Raw genomic sequence first — 14,979 nt, 5'->3', positions numbered from 1 at the left:
CCTCAGCCTCCCCAGTTGCTGGGACTACAGCCGCCCGCCACCATCCTGGCTAATTTTTTGTATTTTTAGTAGAGACGAGGTTTCACCATGTTAGCCAGGATGGTCTCGATCTCCTGACCTTGTGATCCACCCACCTCAGCCTCCCAAAGTGCTGGGATTACAGGCATGAGCCACTGCGCCTGGCCCTAATTTTTTTTTTTTGTAGAGATGAGGTCTTACTATGTTGCCCAGGCTGATCTTGAACTCCTAACTTCAAGTGATCCACCTGCCTCAGCCTCCCAAAGTGCTGCGATTACAGGTATGAGCCACCATGCCCGGCCTACATACATATGGTTTTGTCATAAATATGTATATATACATACGCATACCTTATGGTATATATAAAATATATATATATTTAAAGAATATATGTGTTATTTAAATATATATGTATTACTTAATTTAAATAATACGTATTATTTCATTACAGTCCTGCCCCGCATATCAACATTTCGGTCATCAACAAATCGCACACACTGCAGTGGTTCCATACGATTCTAATACCTTATTTCCACTGTACCTTTTCTATGTTTAGATGCTCAAATACTTACTGTGTCACGGTTGCCTACAGGACAGTACCAAGCTGTGCAGGTTTTTTTGTTTTATTCTGAGACGGAGTTTCACTCTTGTCACCCAGGCTGGAGAGCAATCGCGTGATCTCAGCTCACGACAACCTCCGCCTCCTGGGTTCAAGTGATTATCCTGCCTCAACCTCCCAAGTAGCTGGGATTACATGCATGCGCCACCACACCCAGCTAATTAGTGTATTTTTAGTAGAGACGAGGTTTCACCACGTTGGCTAGGCTGGTCTCAAACTCCTGACCTCAAGTGATCTGCCCGCCTCAGCCTCCCAAAGTGCTGGAATTACAGGCGTGAGCCACTGCGCCTGGGCACTGTGCAGGTCTATAGCCCAGCAGCAACAAGCTGTGTCAGACAGCCTCCGTGAGTGGTAGGCTATACCATCTCCATTTGTGTAAGCACACTCCAGGATGTTCACACCATGACAAAACCACCTAACGATGCATTTCTCAGAACATATCCCCATCATTAAGCAATACACGAGTGTATTCATTCAATTGTACTTAAAATGATTTAAATACATAAACAAATATGTGCATGTATATGTATTCTTTAACTATTCTTTAAATTTAAAGAAATATATATCATATACACTTACATATTTATATTTATGCATTTCTTTAGTATTCATTTAAAGAAATACGTATTATTATATGTATAATATATAGATTTCTCTCTTTTTTTTGAGACGGGGTCTCACTCTTTCACTCAGGTTGGAATGCAATGGTGTGATCTCAGCTCACTGCAGTCTTGGCCCCTCGGGCTCAAGTGATCCTCCCATCTCAGCCTCCCAGGTAGCTGGGACTATGAGGTGCGCCACCACACTCAGCTAATTTTTTTTCTATTTTTTGTAGAGATAGGGTTTTGCCATGTTGCCCAGGGTGGTCTCAGCTCCTCCGCCCACCTCAGCCTCCCAAAGCGCTGGGATTATAGGTGTGGGTCACCGCTCCCTGCCAGGAAATTTCTTTTTTTTTTTTTTGAGACAGAGTCTCACTCTGTCGTCCAGGCTGGAGTACAGTGGCGTGATCTCAGCTCACTGCAACCTCTACCTCCCACGTTCATGCCATTCTCCTGCCTCAGCCTCCTAAGTGGCTGGGACTACAGGCTACCACCACGCCCTCGCTAATTTTTGTATATTTCAGTACACGGGCTCAGCCCCATGTTAGCCGGGATGGTCTTGATCTCCAGACTCATAATCCGCCTCAGCTGCCTCCCAAAGTGCTGGGATTACAGGCGTGAGCCACTGCACCTGGCTGGAAATCTCTTTTTAAAGTATTATTTAAGTTGTATTTAAAATGTATTTACGGCCGGGCGCGGTGGCTCACGCTTGTAATCCCAGCACTTGGGAGGCCGAGGCGGGCGGATCACAAGGTCAGAGATCGAGACCACAGTGAAACCCTGCCTCTACTAAAAATACAAAAATTAGGCCGGGCGCCGGGTGGTGGGCGCCTGCAACCTCTCAGCCACTCAGGAGGCTGGCAGAGAACGGGCGAACCCGGAGGGCGGAGCTTGCAGTGAGCCGATCGCTACCACTGCACTCCAGCCTGGCGAGCTGACCCGCCCCAAAAAAAAAAAAAAAAGTATTTACATATATACAAATATGCATATATATATATTTTTTCTTTATATAGGATTTTTACTTTTTTTCTTGAGACAGAGTCTCCCTCTGTCGCCCAAGCTGGAGTGCAATGTCTCCATCTCGGCTCACTGAAACCTCCACCTCCCAGGTACAAGCAATTCTCCTGCCTCAGCCTCCCGAGTAGCTGGGATTACAGGCGCCCACCACCACACCCAGCTATTTTTTTTTTTTTTTTTCGTATTTTAATAGAGACAGGGTTTCACCATGTTGACCAGGCTGGTTTCGAACTTCTGACCTCAAGTGATCCACCCACCTCAGCCTCCCAAAGTAAAGTGCTAGGATTACAGGCATGAGCCACTGTGCTTGGCCTTTAAATAGGCTTTAAATGGTCCACATCTATTTGATGCTATCTTCTGCATAACTGGTATAATTTGCTATTTAAAAAAAAAAAAAGAATTCAGAAAGAAAAGCAAAGCTCTTGGTCTTCAAAAGAGGAGCAGCTGTGGCCCTAAAGGGAGGGCTCTGGCAGAGGCCCAGCTCTGAAAAGATCTAAAGGCCCGTGATGGCCAGGGAGCCCAGGGACACGGTATGGGTGCTACTGGGGTGGCGCCTGGGGAAAGGGCCGAGGCAGCTCTGGCAGACCAGGATCATGGAAAGGACAACCCGGCACTCAGGGCCAGCAACAGGGGGAATGAGCTCACTGTCACAGGAGGCAAGCAAGCCTGAGAGGGAGTTTTAAAGGGATTCTCTCCTTCACAATGGGATTTCTGGGGCCAGGCTTAAGGATGAGTCACATCTACCCTGCTCTCGAGGCATCCCTGGATTGGGGTGGTGGCAGACAGGGACAGTGGCAAGTATTCTGAAAGAGGCACACGCATTTCAGGGCTGAGAGGCTAGAATGAGAACGGTAGGGAAGGCTTCTCTGTACACAGCTGCTGGGATCTGAGGATCAAAAGATGAGGCTGAAATGGACCAGGCGGAAACTGGGAGGCGCGCTCCAGGCAGGAGGACCAGCAGGTGCAATGGCCTGGAGGTAGGACAGCATGAGGCAAGGCAGGCGGTCAGAAAGCTTGAGAGCTCACGGTGATGAAAGGCAGAGTCTGAGGAATGCGGAGGGTGGGGGGAGGGGGGGCTGGAGACCAGCACAGCAGGTGGGGCCAGACCATGCAACCTCTCCTGAGTTTCCTGAGGTGCTGGGGGGCCACGGGAGGTGCTGGCCATGCTCCGTGTCCAGTAGCTGTTGCCGTGAGGGGTGTCTGGGTGCAAAGGCGGCCAACATCTTGCTCCAGGCAGAGTAAGGCAGAGTCAAGGGAAGTGCCGACGGTACCAGGGAGCTGCCTTACCTTGGGGCTTCTGGTTAGGGGAGATAACGCGTTCCCTAAACATGTAAGCCCCAGATCAGGGTGGGTCTGTTACTACCACCAAAGGCATCCTGTCAAACCGGGGCCCTGCCCTGGAGGGACTAATGTGCATTTACGAAGGTAACACAGGCCTTACCCAGCATCTCACCACAAAGGCCTTCAGAGCCTTCTAGATCAAGGACATTTTCTCTACTGAGACGAGACCTGATGTGCTTCTTGTACAAGCCCCAACAGCCCTGAATCCTCAGAAAGCCTTCTGGAGGCTGGGTGCAATGCCTCCTGCCTATAATCCCAGCACTTTGAGAGGCTGAGGCAGGCAGATTGCTTGAGCCCAGGAATCTGAGACCCGTCTGGGTAACACAGCAAGACCCCATCTCGGCCAGGCACGGTGGCTCACACCTGTAATCCCAGCACTTTGGGAGGCCAAGGCAGGTGGATCACTTGAGGTCAGGAGTTTGAAACCAGCCTAGCCAACATGGCAAAATCCCATATCTACTAAAAATACAAAAATTAGCCAGGCGTGGTGGTACACGCCTGTAGTCCCAGCTACTAGGGAGAAGGAGGCAGGAGAATCGCTTGAACCTGCGAGGTAGAGGTTGCAGTGAGCTGAGATCCTGACACTGCACTCAGCCTGGGCCATAGAGCAAGACTCCATCTCACAAAACACTGATAACACATTGAAATAATATTTTGGATATACTAGGGTAAAGAAAAGATATTAAAATGAATTTCACTGGTTGGTTTGCTTTTTAAAAAAAATATGGAGACAGGGTCTTGCTCTATTGTCCAGGCTGGAGTGCAGTGGTGTGATCTTGCCTCATTGCAGCCTCGACCTCCTGGGCTCAAGCGATCCTCCCACCTCAGCCTCCCAAGAAGCTAGGAACACAGCTGCATGCCACCATGCTTGGCTAATTTTAAAAGATTTTTTTTTGCCAGGGGAGACAGGATCTTGTTGTCCAGGCTGTTCTCAAACTCCGGGGCTCAACTGACCTGCCCACCTCGCCCCCACAAAGTGCTGGGATTACAGGCGTGAGCCACCGCGCCCGGCCCCCGTTTTGCTTTTGTAATGTGGCAAGAAAATTTCAACATATGCCGGGTGTGGACAGAGCAAGACTCTGTCTCAAAAAAAGAAAAAAAAGAAAGAAAATTTCAACATATATATGGCTTGCATTTCGGTGCTGGGTTACACCACTCATATTCTCAAGGTCATCACTATTCCCGAGTGATGAAAATATATTTTCCGTAAATAACAAAATCAAACCCTCTCATTCTCCTGCTTAGTCCTCCTGCTCAGCCGGGCGAACTATTCGGGCCACCAAGACCCCGCCTGAGTTGCCCCCTTACATAGTAAGGGTTTGCATGTTCATTTCCTCCTGGATCGGAACACCAGTGCCATGAGGCCAGGGATGTACGGCTGCTTCAGTCCCCACAGTGTTCCCAGGGCCCCGGGCAGCCTGACACAAGGGAGGTGTTGAATGTGGATTTGTGTACCGAAGCCATCAATCACACAATACCCAGCTGGAAACGGGTGGGGCTGGGGCTCAGGCCTGCATCTGTCCCGTTCTTAAGGGACACCAAATTGAAATCTGTTTGACTTTCTGTGCTCTCCACAGAAGCCAGAGGGATCATGTGAAAACTTGAGTCAGACCCTAGCACTTTTTCTCCTCCAAACCCTTCCATGGCTCCCAGCAGGCTCAAAGTAAAAGTAAAGTCCTCACTGCAGCCCACAAGGGCCTGCACCATCTACCCTGTTCCCTCTCTGGCTGGATCTCGCCAAGGCAGGAGCCGCCCTCTCCTCCTCCTTTTCTAAGTCCCTGCTGCACTCCAAGCACAATCCTGCCTCAGGGCCTTTGCACAGGCAGCTCTCTCCTCCAGAGGCATGCAAGCACCGTCCCCCACTTAATTAGATTCTCTGCTTCAACGCCACCTTTCCAGCGACACTCTCTGACCAGCCTACATAAGAGCATCATCCTTAACATCCCCAAGCCCTTTCCCTGCCTCATTTTGTACCAACACCTACTCCCACCTGTCTGGCCCCCGAAATATTCACCTGTGTAGTGGCCCATCTCCTCTCTAGAATGTAAGCGCCCCAGGGCAGGGACTTGTGCCTACTGCTGTAGCCCCATCACCTAGAACAGTGCCTGGCACCCAGCTGGAACTCAAGAAAGACTGATTCCATCATTCATTCATTCATTCATTCATTCATTCATTCATTCAACTGGCAATCATCCCCTGAGGCCTCCCATGGGCTAGAACCTACAGAGGACAAAGCAGGGAACCCAGGGAGGAGTCAGACCCAGGGCCTGGGCTCGATGTCACCACTGCAGTAGATCACCATTTGGAGTGGGATGTGCTCTGGTGGAAGAGCTCAGGGCAGTGAGCAGCCAGCACCCCACTCCCATTGGCTCACTTGCCCAACTCTCCTAAGACTCCCTCCAACCAGACTCTGCCTAGATAGGAGGCAGCACCAGCCCTTGCTCCCTGTCAGATAAGACTTCTGCTGTATTCCTGCTGCAGACAGGAGGACAGAACACACCCTCAGGCTGGGCCCAGCCTCAACCTCTCTCCCTCCTTATCTGCAGAATTTACCCTCCCTGCCCTCCTTAGAGCCTGCCTTTCACCTTCTAGACCCTTCCCCCTAGCCCCACTGTGCCCTTCAGATCCTCCTGCAGGCTGGCTCCACTCTTTCCTCTGCTCCTTTCTGAGCCTGGCCTCTCCTCACCTTCTCCTCCACATCCCTCCCCACTTCTCTTCCCTGCTTGACACCTTCGCCAGCGCTCTCAGGACAAACACGGACCTAGCCTCTGCCCACTCCCCAGCGTCAGATCCCATCCCTCTCTGCACCAGCCATGCTGCCCTTTTCTCAGTGTCTCGCTGGGGCATCAGGGCCTTTTTTTGTTTCCAGAAAGAATTCTTGAAAATAGAGAAGGGGACCAGGCGCAGTGGCTCACTCCTGTAATCTCAGTACTTTGGGAGGCCGAGGTACGCAGATCACTTGAGCCCAGGCGTTTGAGACCAGCCTGGGCAACATAGTAAAAATCCATCTCTGTGAACCCGGGAGGCGGAGCTTGCAGTGAGCTGAGATCGCACCACTGCACTCCAGCCTAGGCAACAGAGCGAGACTCTGTCTCAAAAAAAAAAAACAACTCTACAAAAAATACAAAAAAATAGCTGGGCGTGATGGCATGTGTCTGTAGTCCCAGCTACTTGGGAGGCTGAGGTGGGAGGATAGTTTGAACCCAGGAGGCGGAGGTTGCAGCGAGCTGAGATCGCGCCACTGTACTCCAGCCTGGGTGACAGAGCGAGACTCTGTCTCAAAACAAAACAAAAAAAGAGACAGGGTCTTGCTGTGTTGCCAAGGCTGGTCTCAAACTTCTGGCCTCAAGCAATCCTTCTGCCTCCACCTCCTGAGTAGCTGGGACTAGAGATGCCCACCATGGCGCCCGGAAGTTAGGACCTTTGCACATGCCCCATCTCTGCCTTCACAGCTCTTCTGCACTGCCCTAAGCCTAGGTAACTCCCCCACTTCCTGCCCACACAGCTCCAAGGGTCTCTCGTGAAGCAAAGCCAGGCCGGAGCTCGCTGACCACACAGAGCCCCCATTTTCTCAACACGATGGCCCTCTTCCGCACTGGACTTAGGACAGCTGCAAATTCTTCTCCCCTTTAAAAAAAAAAAAAAATCAAGATACGGCCGGGCGCGGTGGCTCACACCTGTAATCCCAGCACTTTGGGAGGCCGAAGCAGGCAGATCACTTGAGGTCAGGAGTTCGAGACCAGCCTGGCTAACATGGTGAAACCCCGTCTCCACTAAAAATACAAAAATTAGCCGGGCATAGTGGTGGGCGCCTATAATCCCAGCTACTCGGGAGGCTGAGGCAGGAGAATCGCTTGAACCTGGGAGGCAGAGGTTGCAGTGAGCCGAGATCGTACCACTGCATTCCAACCTGGGCGACAGAATGAGACTGTCTCGAAAAAAAAAAAAAAGAGAGACAGATACAATTCACATACCATAAAACACCCTTTTACAGTGAACAATTCAGTGTTCTTTAGTACATTCATGATGTTGTGCAACCATTACTACTATCTAATTTCAGAACATTTCTTTTCTTTTTTTTTTTTAAGAGATGAGGTTTCACTATGTGACCTGGGCTGGATTCGAACTCCTGGGTTCAAATGATCCTCCTACCTCAGCCTCCCAAGTAGTCCCAGCTATAGGCTTTTTCATGAACCCAAAAGAAGCTCTGAATTCTGCCGGGCACAGTGGCTCACATCTGTAATCCTAGCACTTTGGAAGGCTGGGGTAGTGGATCACCTGAGGTCAGGAGTTCGAGACCATCCTGATCAACATGGAAAAACCCCGTCTCTACTAAAAATACAAAAATTAGCCCGGCGTGGTGGTGCACACCTGTAATCCCAGCGACTCAGGAGGCTGAGGCAGAAGACTCGCCTGAACCTGGGAGGCAGAGGTTGCAGTGAGCCAAGATCACCCCATTGCACTCCAGCCTGGACGACAGAGTGAGACTCCGTCTCAAAAAATAAAAAAAGAACCTCTGCATTGATGAGCAGTCACTCCCCATCGCACCAGCCCCCTACTCTAGGCAACCACTAATCTCCTTTCTGTCTCCATGATTTGCCTATTCTAGATAGTCCATCTACATGGAATCATATGACACGTGGCCTCCTGTGTCTGGCTTCTTTCACTTGGTGTCATGTTTTCAAGGTCCCTCCCTGTGGCAACATGTAGCAGGACATCGTTATTTTTTATGGCCCGGTAATATTCCATTACATAGACCACATTTTGTTTATTTCTCAGTTGATGGGCATTTGGTCCGTTTCCGTTTTCCGGCTATCATGAATAATGTTGCCATGAACACCCGTGTCTGGGTATTAGCGTGAAGGACAATTGCAATTTGTATGTTGCACCTTCTCCCCCGCGGGGCTGGGAGTTTCATGGGGGGGTGGACAAGTCTGTCCTGTTCACCAGCGTCCCCAGCATTCAGCATAATTCTTAAGACATGCGAGCCGTTCAACATACGCTTGCTAAGAAAAGGCCTCTGATTCTCTAGTCCTCATTCCTGCAGCTAAATTCCTTCCAGTGCCCCAAGCCTGCATCTCCCCTCTGTCCTCTGGCTCCTCTCTGGGGTCCTGCAGTGACGGGACGATCTCTTTCCTTCCCCAACCCCCATCATCAGATCCCTTTGCAAATCCTGACAGTTTTCCCTTCAAATTGTATCCCAGGCCGGGCACGGTGGCTCACGCCTGTAATCCCAGCACTTTGGAAGGCCAAGGCGGGTAGATCACTTGAGGTCAGGAATTCGAGACCAGCCTGGCCAACATGGTGAAACCCCGTGTCTACTAAAAATATAAAAATTAGCCAGGCGTGGTGATGAGTGCCTGTAATCCCAGCTACTGGGGAGGCTGAGGCAGGAGAATTGCTTGAACCTGGGAGGCGGAGGTTGCAGTGAGCTATGATCATGCCACTGCACTCCAACCTGGACAACAGAGACTGTCTCAGAAAAAAAAAAAAAAAAACGTATCACCAACCCACTTCTCACCAGTCCCTTCTCACCCCGTTAAGCCAGCACTATCTCTCACCCAGAGGCCTGTAACATCCTCCTAATTTGGTTCCCTGCTTCCACGGCTACCTCTAGAATCTGTTCTCACAGCAGCCAGAGGAATTATTTTAAAACATCAATCGGTCACGTCCCTCCTCTGCTCAAAATATTCTCACGCAGACAAAGGCCAAAGTGCTCACCATGGCCCAGAAAGCCTTTCCCGATCCTGTTCCCACCCCTCTCCACTCCCGCCCTCTCTCCCTCTCACTCCCTCAGGTCCAGCCACACTGACCTTCTCCCTCTCACTTGAACACACGTCAAGCATGCCACAACCTCAGGACCTTTGAACGCACCTCCCCGTGCCAGGACCCCTTTCCTCCAAAATCCAAAGGGCTTGCTCCACTCAGCTATGACTTCTTTCATGAGGCCTACTGAGTACCCTCTCAATCCCAGTCCCTCTCCTGCCCATTTCCTCATTTTTCTTCACAGCACCAGTCAGGTCCTGAGGTTGTATCTCAGGGTGTTCCCTGTGCGTATGTTCTGTCTTCCTCGGGGAAGGGAGCTCCCAAGAACAGGAGTTTCTTTTTCTTTTTTTTATTTTTGGAGATGGAGTTTCACTCTTGTTGCCCAGCCTGGAGTGCAATGGTGTGATCTCGGCTCACTGCAACCTCCGCCTCCCGGGTTCAAGCGATTCTCCTGTCTCAGCCTCCTGAGTAGCTGGGATTACAGGCGCCCATCACCACATCTGGCTAATTCTTGCATTTTTAGTAGAGACGGAGTTTCACCATGTTGGCCAAGTTGGTCTTGAACTCCTGACCTCAGGTGATCCGCCTGCCTCGGCCTCCCAAAGCGCTGGGATTATAGGCGTGAGCCACCGCACCCGGCAAGAACAGGAGTTTCTGTTCATTATTGTCGTCCCAGCGCCTAGAACACGGCCTGGACAACACTAGAGCGATCAAAAAGTATTTGTCAAGTGAATGAATGAATAAATGAGCCTTCAGAGGCAAGACGCTGTTATGAATGAAGTTTGCAGACAAGAAGACGTCCTGAAAGAGGTTAAATGACTCGTAGGGATTCACATCCCTGGTGGGTAACAAAGGCAGTGTATATCTGCTAACAGTGGCCCCCAGCTATTCCACAACCCCTATTGCTCCGCCCCTTGTCATAACAAGTGATCATTTCTCCTTCAACTGATACCCAACTGTTTCCACCCTCCTGTTCCCTGAGCACCTACTACATGCCACATCCTTCCATAACAGTTAAATTCTAAAACAACAACAATCACTGGGTACTTTACAGAGCTGCTGTTCAGAGCCAGCGGAGGAAAAACAATAGCCAAGTTCCATCTGGGGCCTGGAACTCGAGAAAGGCCTGACTCACAGGCATTGTCACAAGCCCCTCAGGAAGATACCATCAGCAGTCTCTCTTGACAGATGAGGAAACCGAGGGGTGAAGTCCCTCATTCAAGGTCACACAGCTAGGGAGTGGCAGTGCTCAAACGCAAACCCAAGTCTGGCTGACCCCAGAGCCCACGCGGATACAGCCTCTGAAGACTCCTGGCAGCTCCAATCTCCAACAGCCATTCCCAGGAGTTGAGAGCTGACTTGCCGCCAGGCTTCATTGTCACAACTCTTCCTGGCAGGGACCACTGTCCCCATAATACTGTGGCCAAATAGAAAAGGGCTCAGATCCCTGCCTGTCCTGCTGCCTGACCCCTGACCTCTCTATGGGATTAGACTTCCCCTATCCCCAGCTTTCCAGATCTCTACCCCTCAAGCACTTCAGAACCCAACGCCTTCCTTGAGGTCTGGGCGCTCCTTCTTCTGCCCTTCCCCCAACCCGCCACTCTAACGTCCTCTCCTTTCCAGGCCCCCGTTCCCTGTCACAGGTTCTCCCAAGACCTTACACCAGCAGCTCTTTTCCTCTGTGTTCCTTGGGTCCCTCCTTTCCCCTCAGCTGCCCCTCTAGCCCCCTCCCCACTGCCTTCCATATCTTCTAAGCAATCTCCCACCCTGAAGCCCCTCTATCCCTCACCAGGGTGTCCTTATAGTCTCCCCCTCCCATCATCTCCCCGCCCCAAACGCGTGGACTTTCACCCACTCTCAGGCCTCCTCTATACCACTGGCCAGGAGCCTCGGTGACCTATCTAACCCCTTTCCCCAGTATGACACCCCCTATCCCAGGCCCTCAAGCCCTGCTCCATTAGGCTTCCGGCATTCCACTTCCTCCAGGTCCCCTCTGGCTTCCTCCCATTCCATCGCTCCACAGGGCACCCCCACCATGCACTTCTTTCCCTTCTTCCCTACATTAGGAATCCCTCTCACCCCATCGTTTGTACGATCCCCCAGCTTTTCAGTCTTTCCCAGGGGACACCTCTATGCTCCCATCCCCGGGACCTCACTGTCCTCCTCCCCTTTCAAGCCCTCCCGGACCCCTCTAGCTACTCCGTGTCGTCACCTCAAGAGGCACTCTATGACACCCCAAGCCCCTGCGTGCCCCCCACCCTAAAGTTCCTCCCGGGGCCCATCTATGCTCTTTTTCTACGACCGTAGAGCTTTTGATCCCCCGGGTCCCTCTGTGACCCCCAAACCCCTCAGTTTCACGCTCCCCCCTCCCCCGCGTCTCCAGTGTCCCCCGGCCGCGCGCTCACAGTTCCGGATGTCGGAGATGAACACAGCGAGCCCCCGCATCCCATCGCCCTTGGACACGGCCGGCATGATGGCGGTGGTGTCGGCTCCAGGCCTGGCCGGACAGGGCACACAGCAGCGGGGGCTGGCAAGCGGGGACCGGGCGGAAAGGACCCCAGGCAGCGCCAAGGAGCCCAGCCGGCCGCGGGGAGGGCTGGCTGGCTGGCGGGCGGGCTGGCAGGCCGTGGCACCGCCCCTTGCCCCTCCCCTCCGCCCGGCGTCCGGAGCTCTGAGCCTCCCATTGGTTTGGGCTCCTGCCGCTCACACTCGCGTTTCTCCCCACTTCCTCTCTCATTGGCCGCTAAGCAAAGGCACGACGCTGCCATTGGTCCACTGTTCCGCTATTTCCGTTTGGGAATGAGAAGGGGGGAGGAGGCGTTGCCCAAAAGACGGGCGGGGTTCGATTTCGCATCATGGACCCGCCCCCTTCGCGCGGCCAGGTCAAACACTGATTGGATCTAGCGGCCCTCCAAGGAGGGAGGGAGGGTCGTGAAGGAAGGCGGGGAACGGGACTAGGAGGCGGGACTTAGGTTGACTGGGACCAATGAACGGGTAGACCTCCCCCTCAGGCGTCGCGGATTGGCGAGATCTGTCCTACTTCAGCTCTCTATTGGGCGGCTGTGGGGCGGGCGGAAGACGAAGATCAGCAGAGAAGGAACGAGAGAGGGTGTCACTCCGCTCGGCTGGGATAGGTGGAGCGACGCCTGCAATTCCCTGCTGCAGAGAAGGGGTTGGGCGGGGCAAGAGAGCGTGCGGTGTTTACTGCGCAAGCGTCTCAGTGTTCCCTTTCTCCATCTACTGTCACCCCCGACTGCTAAAATCCTCTTCTAGGAAGCCTTCCTCCCCTCCCCCCTTCTCTGCAGCCAACGTGTCGGGACTTGAGTTGTCAGGAGACCTAGAATCTCAGAGTGAAAAACAGTAATTCAAGTCTAGTCCCATTAAGCAGAGGTTAAACCTTAGGTCGAGAGGGTGAATGACTTGCCCAGGGCCACATAGCTTGTAAGTGAAAAAGCAGAAATAAATGTAAACCATATCTTGGCTTACTTTTCAATATATGTTGCCCTTTTTTTTTTTTTTTGTCCAACCACAGTGTCTCTCGGGCAGCCTCCATTGTAGCAGATATCAAACCAAAATTGATTCTTTCCTCCAGACTGGGAACTCCTTCTGGGCAAGAATGGGACCTGGCCTTGAAGAGTTTTCAACAACATCTGTTAAAGGAAGGAATGGGTGAACCTGCTTTGGCCCAGCCCCAGCCTCCATCCCCAACCCCCAGCTCCCCAGAGACTCTTCGGTAAACTAGCTTTGGGGAAGGCAAAACGGCCAGAACTCCCAACGCCCCGGGCGATTGAGAAATTTGGGACAAAGGGAACTGGAAGAGTCCATTTCTGTCACCTCTAGGAACAAAACCACCCCATCATCCTTTTCTAATCTCAGAAGCCAAGCATTCCTGGAATGAGTCTTGGGGGTGTGTCCGGGACCTTTGGAATGGCCATTCTGAATCCTGGGAGATGGAAAGGAGGTTGAGAAGAGCCCACCTTCCAGGCTCAATGGATGCGTCCATTTGGGTTTCCAGGAATGGGACCTGGGAAAGTCCATTTTGGATTCCAGGAGGACAGACGTTGCTCAGCTGTTTTAGTCACTGGAAGAGTCCATTTCTAATATGGGGGGGGTGCTGTTTGCCCCTGAAGAACATAAAGCAGCCCCATTAAACACAGGAAAAATGATTAATCCCAGGACTTAAAGAAGTTTGTTTTGTTTTGTTTTCTGAAACGGAGCCTCGCTCTGTCGCCCAGGCTGGAGTGCAGTGGCGCGATCTCGGCTCACTGCAACCTCCGCCTCCCGGGTTCACGCCATTCTCCTGCCTCAGCCTCCCGAGTAGCTGGGACTACAGGCGCCCGCCACCATCCTGGCTAATTTTTTGTATTTTTAGTAGAGACAGGGTTTCACCGTGTTAACCAGGATGGTCTCGATCTCCTGACCTCGTGATCCGCCCTCCTCGGCCTCCCAGAGTGCTGGGATTACAGGCGTGAGCCACCGCGCCCGGCCTTTTTTTTTGTTTTTTTTTTTTTTTTTGACAGTCTCGCTGTGTCGCCCAGGCTGGAGTTCAGTGGCTCAATCTCAGCTCACTGTTCAAGCCTCCCAAGTTCAAGCGATTCTCCTGCCTCAGCCTCCCGAGTAGCTGGGATTACAGGCACCCGTCATCATGCCCACCTAATTTTTCTATTTTTGTAGAGACAGGGTTTCACTATGTTGGCCAGGCTGGTCTTGAACTCCCAACCTCAGGTGATCCGCCCGCCTCGGCCTCCCAAAGTGCTGGGATTACAGGCATGAGCCACCCCGCCCGGCCAGGAGTTCTTTTTTATAGAAAGATACATAAAGCGTTCCAAGAACTGGAGTCCATTCATGACAAGGAAGAAGTACTTTCTCCCTGGGGATAACGGCATTTAAAATGTCTGTTAGCAGTGATGTTTGAACTAGTCTTTTTGAGAAGTGTGAAGAGGGACATCCAGGAACCCAGGAACAGGAAAAGTCTGTCCCTAAATAGCAGGGCGTGCTTGCTTCCACAGCACATGTATTACAATTGTAACTGGCCGGGCTCTTCCACGCCTGTAATCCCCAGCACTTTGGGAGGGGCCGAACGGGCGGGATTGCACAGGTCAGGAGATCGGGTTAATCAACTGCCAATACGGTGAAACCCCATCTCTACTAAAAATACAAAAAACTAGCCGGGCAAGGTGGCGGGCCATGTGTCCCAGCTACTCGGGAGGCTGGAGGTGAGAATGGTGAGCGAACCCGGGCCGGAGCTTGCAGTGAGCTGAGATCCGCCACTGCACCTAGCCTGGGCGACAGAGCTGACTCTGTCTCCAAAAAAAAAAAAAAAAAAAAAAAAAATTGAAACCATACAGAGAAGATTAGCATGGGCCCCATGTAAAAAGATGAGCGCAAACTGGTATATCTCTGGGCTGGGATGTAAAGTTTTAGTGGCTCAAGTGTCTATAATCCCAGCACTTTGGGAGGACAAAGTGAGTAGATCACAAGGTCAGAGTTATATAATCTGCCTGGCCAACATAGTGAAACCTCATCTCTACTAAAAATACAAAAAAAAAAAAAAAAAATTAGTCAGTGTGGTGGTGGCACCTGTAGTCTCAGCTACTCAGGAGGCTGAGGCAGGAGAAT

The 14,979-nt window shown here is 51.7% G+C and overlaps 1 protein-coding gene across 2 annotated transcripts in view; it reads right to left on the bottom strand.

Annotated features, from left to right (window-relative positions):
- Positions 1-11,989, bottom strand: part of AP2A1 (adaptor related protein complex 2 subunit alpha 1) — a 42,145-nt gene extending 30,156 nt beyond the window's left edge. For both annotated transcript variants that reach the window (XM_003915921.3, XM_003915920.3), the window contains exon 1: positions 11,766-11,989. In XM_003915921.3, coding sequence (XP_003915970.1) covers positions 11,766-11,832 — 67 coding nt within the window. In that variant the 5' untranslated portion in view covers positions 11,833-11,989. The remainder of the gene's footprint in view (positions 1-11,765) is intronic.
- Between the last annotated feature and the right edge of the window lie 2,990 nt (positions 11,990-14,979).

This window comes from Papio anubis, chromosome 20 (genome assembly GCF_008728515.1).
Source record: "Papio anubis isolate 15944 chromosome 20, Panubis1.0, whole genome shotgun sequence".
Taxonomy (NCBI): Eukaryota; Metazoa; Chordata; class Mammalia; order Primates; family Cercopithecidae; genus Papio; species Papio anubis.
The sequence above is the reverse complement of the archived record's forward strand: the minus strand, read 5'-3'. Positions and strand labels throughout refer to the sequence as shown.